Below are 11613 nucleotides of genomic sequence, written 5' to 3'. Positions count from 1 at the left end.
CTCGGCCTGCACAGAGAGAGACTCACAATGAGAGAGCAGTGTTTGCTGCATGTGGCCTAAGTAGTGGAGACACACCTGCAATCACTCAACACCTAATGCACACTGTAACTGTAACTTGCACTTTGGTTTGGATAAGGAAAGTTTTATTACTATTGTGAATGCAGATTAGTATGATGTTCTGCCACTCTTTCTCTTTAAATGCTGCCATGAGTCAAGTAAGTACCAGTTTGTGTAATGTTGACCAAACATATAGTTGCCATTGACGATATATAATATAATATTCCCATACCGGGAGTTGAACCCGGGCCAGCTGGGTGAAAACCAGGAATCCTAACCGCTAGACCATATGGGACAGATATCAGAATAAGAATATCAAACTGTCCATGACATGGCAAATTAATGTAGATTTAATTTTTTCAAATTTTAGGCATTGGGCCTAGGCAATGAATAACCTTGCAGAGAACGCACCAACAAATTAAAAGCTGCCAGGCAGTGTTGTGGTGTAATGATCCAGTACTAAAGAAATGTCAAATAAAAATTATTATTATTGTGTTCCCAGTTGAATTTCCGTTGGCTTCTGCGTGTATTTCATCCTATTTTTAAAGTTACACTTGGGTATCCATTACGTCATGGGACTGCCAATAATATTGGTTCAACATAGCACCAGGGTTAATTACATTCCACACTGTATCAATACAGAGGACATTTGAGATTATTTATTCTTTTGGTCTATGTTGTTTAACTACATATTTTGTAACTTGCACTTTGTTATCTCGAATGGATAAGGAACGTTTTATTATTATTCTCAATGCAGATCAGTATAATGTTCTGTTGCTCTTTCTCTTGAAATGCTGCCATTAGTGAACCAGCTAGAGTAATGTTGACTTAATTACAATTGCTGTATTGTTACCAAGGAATATATATATATATATATAAGTAATAGTATTCCCATACCGGGAGTTGAACCCGGGCCACCTGGGTGAAAACCAGGAATCCTAACCGCTAGACCATATGGGACAGAGATCTGTGATAAAATGACATCGTATGAGGTCAAGATTTGATTTTTAAAAAACTATTTAAGAATTAAAGGTTTTGCTTGAACCATTTATGTAAATACTAAAAATGTTAAGCATAGGCTGTAATGAATCCTTTTACAGAGGAGCGTAAGGAGGTTTTCTTTAAAATGCAACGACAAATCAAAGGCTACCAGGCAGGATGCAGCTACATATACAGTGTAGTTCAGTGGTGCAGTGTGGAGATCCACTATTGTCAATAGTTATAATAATATTTGTTCTGTTAAATATGTTTGCATTATGAGTTTTATTTACAGAAAATAGTAAATGGTCTGTTTTTTATACAGCACTTTTCTAGTCTTGATGACCACTCAAAGCGCTTTACAGTACAGATTCCTCATGTATTGGCAGATTTTGACCAGCAGGGCGGGTGTGTGCAGCAGCATCACAATCGACTGACTCAGCAGATATCAATAGAGATGACTGGGAGGGAATTTCCCTAAGTGGAAACCAGTTTGGCTTATTGGCTTGCCACATGTTTTATCAATGATGTACTGTATCTATCCTGTGCTTTAGAACTGTCTATCTGCATGAAGACTGGTTCCTCCACCACTTCTGGTTTTGGAGCGTCTGACCTTTTGTTCTGTCCTTTTCCATTAGTTCACCTGGGCCTCGCAGAGCGCACGCAGCTGACGGCTCCAGCTTCGGATTTTAGGACAGATAATACACATGAAAACACATGAACCAGCTCTGCACTGCACAGCGCTGCAGGAGAGACACACATGGATGTTTTCCTTTCTGCAAACACGCCAAAGGTTACTCTTCAAATGTCATCTTCATTTTGTCCTGTTTCTGTATTTTGATTACGATGGTTTCAACTGAGTCACCTGAAGTATTTGGTTTGTAGATCAGTAACCATTGTAACACATTTTGAATGGTTACTGAACACCTGCTAACATCTGAAGATGGTACATTAAGTGGTGCAGAAGACCTTCAAACGTACAAGGGATGTTCAACATCTAGTCCTATGCTGTAAAATGATATGTTTACACCAGGGATCAGAGAGAAACACCATTTCAATCCTGTCTATGTCCTGTTCATAGCAGAATTTACCATAAAGTTGACTTTGACATCAATAGTTATCCCAATAAATGTCAAGTTAGTTTAAAGAGTGTTTTTTGCTACTGAGTCTTTATTATTATTATTACTATTATTATAGTTATTATAATCATTGTAACCATTATTAATAACATATATTTATAATTATATTATGTATTTATTTGTATCATTATGATCAAGGTCATTGTAATTGTATTTAAGGATCTAATGAGTATGAACTCTTTTCTCGTGTGGCGCATGCGCGGTGAGCAGCTGAGGGAACCTGACGCGAAGCTTCACTCGTGTTTATCCGGGGATGTGACGCCACAGCCTGGACACAGTAAGTATTTACAACAAATGGCTGCTCTATTTCTCCGGGTGTCTTCCAGGACCGGAGCTACGGACCCGCTCGGCCCCAACACTGGTGCAGTAACCCGGGTCAGAGGCTGGGCTCCCTCCCCCCCCACCTCTCTCTCTCTCTCTCTCTCTCTCTCTCTCGCTAGCTGCCACACCAGCTAACGCCAAGTAGCCTAGCGTGCTAACTGTTTACTTAGCTTGAATCCGTCCGCACTTTAAAACCACACAGCCGCCGATTATCAAACCGCGTTTATCACAATTGTGCTGAGTTCTCCAGCTGCTCACTACCAGAGGAAAGTGGTTCAAACATTAATGCGCAGCGGAACTGAATGAAGCGAAAAAACAGCATGCTAGCACGTTAGCGAGCCCTCGGTGCTAGCTGATGTTTTTTAGTAGCAGGTAGCTATGCAATCCAGTGTCAGGTTATTTCAGTGACAACGAGTATTTCCGGTCCTTCAAAGTAAAATTGTTCGTGAGCAGCTCACATCACGTAAGAGTGATTTAAAAAGATACTCCATATCACATGAATATTGGATTTAGTAGTTGTAGGATACAGGGCTGCAATTAATGATTATTCTCATCTCAGATTAATTTTATCGGGTCACTGATTATTTTTTGCTATAATAAGTTAGGAAATTGTTCAATCTTTCGTCTTATTTCCTTTAACCAACAGTGACCAAATCTGCTCAGTATACGACTGAAACATTAAACCAATTATAATTCAGCTTCCAATTAAATTTCTGTTGATTGTTAATTGAGCAATTGCTTTTTCCGACATGTTCAGACATGGTAGATGAACCCAGTTTACACCATTTGAGAACATGATCAGTGATTCCTCTTCTGCTGAGGACATCAGCTGAGTCAATGCTTCCTCAATTCATGTAAACATGATCACCTACACTCTGCTAGAAAAAGCTGCTATTAACATCTGAATCAGGTGATCTGTCACCTTTAAGCTATTGCCAAGTGGATACTGGAGACACATGTTCCTCTCAGGTGTTGCTCCTTTGCTGCTGTACTCACTTAATCATAACCTCCACCTCTGACAATACTTTCTATTAGATGTCTCAAATATCAGGTTGTCCACAGCCAGAGGTTAATACCCTCTGTGAAGGTGTTTGTCCTTATAGCGTCAGCAGCCTTTGCTTTTATTTTTAAGGTCTCAAGTGCTCTCTTCCGGTGGGTTTAGTCCACCCACAGTAACTTGACACAGTTGGATGGACAAACTGCAGCCAGACTGGCGTCGCTAAGCTAACGAGGCAGACACGGACAACTTCTACCTGATTTCTACTGCAGCACGAACAGTTCCGTGTTTTTCTAAACTCAGCTGCACACGAGACACATCCAGATCAGAAGCAGCTCGCTGGTAAGCTGCAGATATTAGTAATATTCTCATTAAACACATAATAAGTTCGGTAAAACGTGAGTGTTTGTAGTTCATGCGTTTCTGCCAAACAGACTCTGAACCGCTGAAGTGTCCACATTGTAAATACACTGAGGAATAGATAGTAAATGTACTTAATTGCAAGTTAAAGTCATGCATTCACAATAGTACTTATATACTAGTATGACGGTATAATTAGAAGATTTAAGTATTTCCAGTAATAGCACTCGTTTACTAGCATAGAAAATGTGCTCAGTATATAATTAGATCATTATTACTCATGCAGTATTGTGTTCATATCCTTTTACTGTTGTTTGGCTGATGTATTTTTACCTCGATTACTTGATTGTTACCTCAGCCAATGAGGTCATGTTTCACCCATGTCTTTTGTTTGTTTGATTGAAAGTAGTGAACAGTTCTGGGTGATTGATGGGGGCACACGTCAGGGAAGAACCCACTACATTGTAGTGCAGGTCCCGGTCTCCAGCTGGTTTCTGTTTAAATAAATATTTAGCTATTTAGCTATATTTTTCAATATTTTTCTCAATTTCTTAGGACATAATGTGTAAATATTGATAAACATACAAATATATACATATTGTTGACATCCGAGACTTTGTTCAATCAAAGAAAATGTTATGTTCTAAACAGACTTATGTTCTCCACTGAGTGCAATTCTTGTCAAGTTAGTAAAAATTCAGTAAGTGACCGTCACATTTCCTCAGAACCTTCACAACGCTTGTGTTGTCCAAACAATAGTCCGAATCACCCTGTTTTGTCAGCTCATCACTTACATCGTATTTGATACAGAAGTCCTGTGATACACACTTAATTCCTGTAGGTTGTAATATTCTGTTAACAAATGAGATGGTGATATAATATTAGGACTTCTCAGAATAACACTATACACACTCTCTAAAACAGAATCATTAAAAATGGCTGTTTTTCAGATTTTGCCACTTCTCCCTCTGATGATGAGAAGTTTGTGATCTACCTGACCTACAGCTGAATAGTGTTTCTTCCTGATGATGTGAAACTGAGCCAACAACACACAAACTCTCAGCAAGTCTATACAGGGACACAAACCAAGATGTCTATCGCCAACACTCCCACCAGCAACGATGCTTGCCTGAGCATCGTGCACAGCCTGATGTGTCACAGGCAGGGTGGCGAGAGCGAGACGTTCGCCAAGCGGGCCATCGAGAGCCTGGTGAAAAAGCTGAAAGAGAAAAAAGACGAGCTGGACTCTCTCATCACCGCCATCACCACCAACGGGGCCCATCCCAGCAAGTGTGTGACCATCCAGAGAACGCTAGACGGACGGCTGCAGGTAGGACAGTGGAACTGTATGGAGCAGCCACAATGCTCTGAAATGTGAAACCTGACAACAAAAACATAGGATTTGATTATAGAAATGAATCGTCATTATTTAGCTCGAAATTAACTGGAATTAAATTGTTTAAGACCATCTGACCAGCTTGTATCTGTCCAGATGGAGGAACCTGTTCATCCTGTTCAGAGAATAAACAAGCTGTATCCTTAGTCTTCCAGTAATCTACTTAATCTCATGTTTGACCTCAGCTCTAAGGACAGCGAGTTTACACATGAATTGTCCTCGTTCGCCCTGTGTCTGTCCACAGGTGGCGGGACGTAAAGGGTTCCCTCATGTCATCTATGCACGGCTGTGGCGATGGCCCGACCTGCATAAGAATGAACTGAAGCACGTCAAATACTGCCAGTTTGCCTTTGACCTCAAGTGTGACAGTGTGTGTGTCAACCCCTATCACTATGAGAGAGTGGTGTCTCCAAGCATAGGTGAGTAACAGAGAGGTTTTCAGTGGGCGTCTTTAAATAGCGATAAGACATTTGGATTGTCAGTAACCTGTTCCACATCTTCATTTCCTTGGCCCACAGACTTATCAGGACTGACCCTGAACAATTCTGGATCCAGCTCAGGAATGATAGTAAAGGATGAGTACGATTTTGACGGACAGCCAAGTTTGCCTTCCATCGACGGGGTGCACTCCCTCCAGACCATCCAGCACCCCCCATCTGGCAGCCGGCCGGTCACGTCTGAGGCGTTTGCAACCCCAAACCTGCTCCCACCTGCTGAGGCCTCCACGTCTGCCTCATCATCGTCCTTCCCTGCCATCGCTGCTGGATCAGGCAGTAAGAGACAGTTGAAAAACATCCTGCATGTTTATCTGTGCAATACGTGTCTGTAATTGACGATGTAAGGCTTAAAAGTTTGAGTGCTACTTCTGTTTTGTTTAGTGAATTGTTGCTGTGCGACTTCACGCAGACGACAACAGTATATTTGTGTTTGTCCACTTTAATCATCTGTTCATCCCCCTACTTCTCTTTTCTCTTTCTCGTCAGGTGCCAGCTCCACCTGGTCCAGGGGCAGCAGTTTCACCCCCAACATACCGCACCATACCAACGGTCATCTACAGCACCACCCTCCTATGCCACATCCAACACACTATTGTAAGTACACTGTTACGGCACCTGTACATTGATAAAAAACATACACACTTCTTTGTTAAGCTGATGATCACTGTTGTGCTTGTTTCTCTCAGGGCCGGTGCACAATGAGCTCGCCTTTCAGCCTCCTATATCCAATCATCCAGGTGAGACCTCACAATCCACCGGGACATGAACCTTGAACAGAATCAGGCCTGATTTTTGACACAACCCCTCAACAGATTTGACAAACAGTGCAGCACATTTCTTATCCACTCTTAGTTTATCCACAAAGTACCCTTGTTGGGTTAGGTATAAGGTTTGGTATAAGTTGCAATAGATATGCTCACTTTGATGGCAATTCTTGTTTAGCATAATATTACATTTACAAGTAATTTTTTATGTTATAAAAAGTACTGTTGAAACAGCTTCGCAGTTCATCAAAATAATATAGTTTTTAGTATGTTTTCATCATTAAATCACTTAAAGCAGCTACATGTAATGTATTTTTGTATCGCTACGGAGAGAAACGTTGCAAGTTAAGTGTAGAACTCTTTTCTTTTACTCATCAAAAGCTGTTGCCAGCAGTGGAAAGCAGTGGCGATGTTCACTCTTGTTTTGCTCCTATTTCTACTGCTCCTCTTTTCAATTGAATGGCTGGTTGGCATGCTAGCCAGCTAGCCACAGGCCAGCTCACTGATCTCACCACTTTGCAATTGCAAGTCATAGAAGTGTCCAGTCTGGCCTGAAAAAGCAGTGCTGGTTCAGATGCTGCATTATAACCTCTTGTCTTGTAAACGCAATGATGTGCTGCAGCTCATTGCATTCGACCATCACCACCTGCTCCCGGCAAGAAATTACATCCAGCAGTAGAGAAAACTAAATTGTATTGGTGGTTTAAGTCAACTATCAACTTGAGTTCTTCAGTTTAGTCATCACACTTTCATAATTCTGAAATGTTGCTTGTTTTTTTCATTTCATTTAAATAATTTGAAAACACAAGTCCTAAAAGTTTAATAAGATGTTGTTCTCGCAGACCAAGGGGAAACACTTTGTTTCCATTTATGATTTCTGACATCAGCTTCTTCCCTCTGTTTCAGCTCCTGACTACTGGTGTTCCATTGCCTACTTTGAGATGGACGTTCAGGTGGGGGAGACGTTTAAAGTTCCCTCTTCTTGCCCCATCGTGACAGTGGACGGTTATGTGGACCCGTCGGGAGGAGACAGGTTCTGTTTGGGTCAGCTCAGTAACGTACATCGCACTGAGGCCATCGAAAGAGCCAGGTGGGTGACACAAGCACCAACTGTAAAAATGATTTGCAAGGATGTAAAAACTCCCTACTGCAAACAGACAGATGTGGTTACACTTGACATTTTTAGGTGATGATCCAGGTAATATTATCTGACAGTAAATCACCACTTCCATCTGTTTGGGTGCATCTTAACTAGATCGTGACCGATTTATAGATTAATCGATAAAAATCTGCATTTATGTTTGCAAGAATTTGCCGATACAAAAACTTTTTTTTCCTAATTCAATTCACTCCTTTACACTAAGTTCCTTTTATTCCTTTCTGTTTATCTAAAGACGCGCTTATGGATTTAGTTTGAATTGTACTACTGGTGCTTTAGAACAATATTACTCTCTCCGCATGTTCACAAGAATTGGCAGGAGGTGAAAAACATTGAGGGCTATTATAACATTTTCCCTGTTTCCTTTATTCCTTATTTACCTCTTTCCCAGGCTTCACATCGGTAAAGGGGTCCAGCTCGAGTGTAAAGGTGAGGGAGACGTGTGGGTGCGATGCCTCAGTGACCACGCTGTGTTTGTCCAGAGTTACTACCTGGACAGAGAAGCGGGCCGGGCCCCCGGAGACGCTGTTCACAAAATCTACCCCAGCGCATACATCAAGGTACGAACGTGGGTCTCACTCCTCGTACAAGATTTATTCTGTTTCAAACTCCCTGGACTGTAAAAAGAGGACATCGCTCAGGGTTGACATCTCATAAAATGTTTATTTGTCTCGTGGGGAGCAGCTGACATCACTTTCTACTCCATCTCTTCAGTCACTCTTGACGGTTTCTGATTTAATACTTGAGCTGTTGTGTGTTTCTCCCTGATTCATAGCCTCGGCTGGTATTTACAGCACATTGCTCCTGTGCAGGGGGCTAATTGCTGCTCGATGTACAGTATTTAAAGCTTCTTCTCTCCTGCCAGGTGTTTGACCTTCGACAGTGCCACAGACAGATGCAACAGCAGGCGGCCACAGCTCAAGCAGCAGCAGCAGCTCAGGCAGCAGCTGTGGCTGGAAATATACCTGGACCTGGATCAGTAGGAGGCATCGCTCCAGCTATTAGTAAGATACAGAGACTGCACATACAGACAGTGGGATGTATAGGGAGTGAGGCATTGGTTCCATCTGTCTATAAGGCTTATGATGCAATCAGGATCTAAATTACTGCCAGTGAGTAATGTACATACAGATAGCTGCCATCATTGCTCTTAAATTGTTACTTTCACAGAAACAATGTTTTTATTGCACAAATAGGTTAATAGCAGGCCAGCAACCATTGAGAAATACCCAACACAGTTTCCTGAAGCACAATTTGACATCTTCAAATAGCTTGTTTTGTCTTGGCCAACAGACCATAAACAACAATATCCATAAAATAATATTCCATTTGTATAGTTTCTTGTGGAAGTAAGCAAAATGTACATTTGAGAAGCTGGAACCAGGAAATATTTAGCAGATTGTTTTGAAAGAGAATCTCTTGAAATGGTGCTTAATTTGGTGTTTATCTATTTACTACTTGAATACTCCCTTAAATATAAATGAATGGCACATCTGGTGTTAAGTTTATCACATATACTGCATCACATGACCTCATTGTGACTCTCTCTCTCTCCTCCCCCCCTGCTCAGGTCTGTCAGCGGCGGCCGGTATAGGGGTAGACGACCTGCGGAGGCTGTGCATCCTGAGGATGAGTTTTGTTAAGGGCTGGGGGCCAGACTACCCCCGCCAGAGCATCAAGGAGACCCCATGCTGGATCGAGATCCACCTGCACAGAGCTCTCCAGTTACTGGATGAGGTTCTGCACACGATGCCTATAGCAGACCCTCAACCTCTGGACTAACCTGTTTCTAACTGCAGCATTGTACTGAACCAGTGTAAGAGCTGTGACACTGAAACTGTCCCACATGAGAAAATCCTTTTGAGGTGTGTTTGAGGCCCCTTTTGTGCGCTGTGGCCCTGAGAGGAAAACTAAATCCAGTCACACCAAAGCCATGTATGAAAGATATGTTCACCCATATTTCTGATAGATGGCTTTGAGTTGTGATTGTGTGAGTGGATAAGATATCACAAGTAGCTGCAATCCTAAAGCACCACAACATGCATGTAGAAGACCTGCAGGTCCCATTAAAACTGGAGTGTTACACAGACTAATCATCGTCCCAGTATTCAACAACCATCAACGACTGACAGGTATAGGAGTCAATGAACAACAGGAACATGTGAGCGCTGTGCAGCTGTGGGATGAGACGCCGCACACAGAGGCTCTCCTATCTAGTGTCTGTTACACACTGATCTACACCTGGGAGGACGAGCGAGTTCAGTCATGTCTTCAGGCTGAACAGAAAATCACTCGCGCTCTGAGCGGCAGGGATCTCTGCTGGATGTCTCGCTGATCGCTGCCTCTCAGCCCCCGGGGACCAGCCTGCTGGATCAGGTCGTTCACAGACATCCACAAACGTTAAAGAACGCGCAGCATGGCTAGACTGAACTGAAACAGGTCAAGACTAGGGGCTTTTCTACGTCAGGTGTTGCCAATTTACAGGGTTGGATTTTAAAAGATGGTTTAATTTCTGTGCCTGGTGGGTGTCCATTGACAAATCCTTTTCTCTAATTAGACAAGATGTAGATTCAAACATCGACATGGGGGTGTTGTAACATGACATACAAAGTTAAATTACCAATTGGAAATGCAGTGTCTTGAATTACTTGGAGTGATTTTATCATTTCTTTCTGGGGTAAAAAAGAGTGATGACAAGAGGCCTATAGAAGCAGTTTCCACCTCCTGTTTCAGGTGCGGTTACCGTTTTGAAAAACACTTTTTCATGCTGTCACAGAAGATAGATCTCATTGGCTCTCAGCCTTTTCTCACTTTCCTGCTGAGAGCAGAAAAGGAAAAGGCTGAGATTCTTCTGGCTCAATAAGATTGAAGTAAGGAGGACAGACAGTTGATCTCAGATGGCTGAGATTCTGGTTACATCCACATTACTATGGTTTAGTTTTAAAAAGCATCAACTCTGCTACCAGGCATCCGCACTACTCCGAAGTGCTCGAGCTGCTAAAACAGAAGTTCAGGAATGCTGCTGACCCTGTTTTAGTTTGAAAGCTCTGGTTTCAGTCTGGTCGGGCAAAACAGAGATGTTTGGAAAGTTGACGGAGACAGCCACTTGCCGATCGTGTCTTTTCGGTCACGACGTAGCCTTCGCTGTAGTAGTATGGATGAAGCCTTATCACAGTACAAGGGACATGGTTTATCGATTGTTTCACAAACCAAACGCATGCATAAGTCTCATCCAGTCCGCTGCTGGAGTTTACCCCACATTTATTAAAATGTAGGTTTTCTCTAATTTTGATTATTTTTTACTTGTATTCGTTTAGATTTTATCGAGTTTTATCTTCAGGCACACCTGACACATAAGTTTTGAATCGGTGCAGCCCACGGTCTTGATCCAGGTCTCTTGTTCTAGTTGGTTTACAGCGATGTGAGGATTTCTACCAGTTTCCCAGCAATATTGATATATTTTCTTTGGTTTTTATTTTTGTTACTTTTATTAATTGCATTATATTTTTGTAGCACTTTACTTTTTTTTCCTCTTGATTTGAATGAAATAACCTTTATTTTGCGACATGAATAATAAGGGAGGGAATAGGTTGGCCTATAGTTGACATAGGATTGTTAGCAGCGGCAACATTGTGATGCAATCGTTTAAAAAAAAAAAAAATCAGTTTTCACTCTAGACATTTACACTAATCTTTAGGGATTCTTTGAGTTGTCATTTTTCTTATTGATTTGCAGTTTTTTTTCCTGTTTAATCCATGTAAATAACTTTGTTTTTGAAATGCACGTCGATGTTTGCATGAACTTTTAATCACAAATAGATCCTTTTATCCCCACTCCTGTATTTGACATTGGGTGCTTCACTTTGCCTGCATTAGATGAGGAAACAGGACGAGGAGAACATAAACACAGAGGGATGCTACATGGCCACAAATAATGTAAATGATT

General features: G+C 41.7%; 1 protein-coding gene and 2 non-coding genes across 5 annotated transcripts; 1 reads left to right on the top strand and 2 right to left on the bottom strand.

Annotated features, from left to right (window-relative positions):
- Positions 1-280: 280 nt before the first annotated feature.
- trnae-uuc lies at positions 281-352 on the bottom strand. The gene has a single exon. It is a non-coding gene; the product is annotated as a tRNA-Glu (tRNA).
- A 593-nt stretch (positions 353-945) lies between these two features.
- trnae-uuc lies at positions 946-1017 on the bottom strand. The gene has a single exon. It is a non-coding gene; the product is annotated as a tRNA-Glu (tRNA).
- A 1337-nt stretch (positions 1018-2354) lies between these two features.
- Positions 2355-10237, top strand: LOC117767308 (mothers against decapentaplegic homolog 4-like). 3 transcript variants are annotated; one of them, XM_034594809.1, is made up of 11 exons: positions 2392-2451; positions 3628-3834; positions 4803-5182; positions 5493-5667; positions 5767-6021; positions 6232-6339; positions 6432-6482; positions 7416-7599; positions 8060-8228; positions 8534-8672; positions 9239-10237. In XM_034594809.1, exons 3-11 carry the CDS (start codon positions 4943-4945, stop codon positions 9448-9450), a joined length of 1533 nt encoding a protein of 510 aa, XP_034450700.1. In that variant the 5' UTR covers positions 2392-2451; positions 3628-3834; positions 4803-4942; the 3' UTR covers positions 9451-10237. The 3 variants fall into 3 exon arrangements, with proteins under 3 accessions (XP_034450702.1, XP_034450700.1, XP_034450701.1); XM_034594810.1 differs by having other exon boundaries at positions 2450-2535; XM_034594811.1 differs by lacking the exon at positions 3628-3834 and having other exon boundaries at positions 2355-2451.
- Positions 10238-11613: the final 1376 nt, after the last annotated feature.

The sequence above is a fragment of the Hippoglossus hippoglossus genome, chromosome 9 (genome assembly GCF_009819705.1).
Source record: "Hippoglossus hippoglossus isolate fHipHip1 chromosome 9, fHipHip1.pri, whole genome shotgun sequence".
NCBI lineage: Eukaryota > Metazoa > Chordata > Actinopteri > Pleuronectiformes > Pleuronectidae > Hippoglossus > Hippoglossus hippoglossus.
The sequence above is the reverse complement of the archived record's forward strand: the minus strand, read 5'-3'. Positions and strand labels throughout refer to the sequence as shown.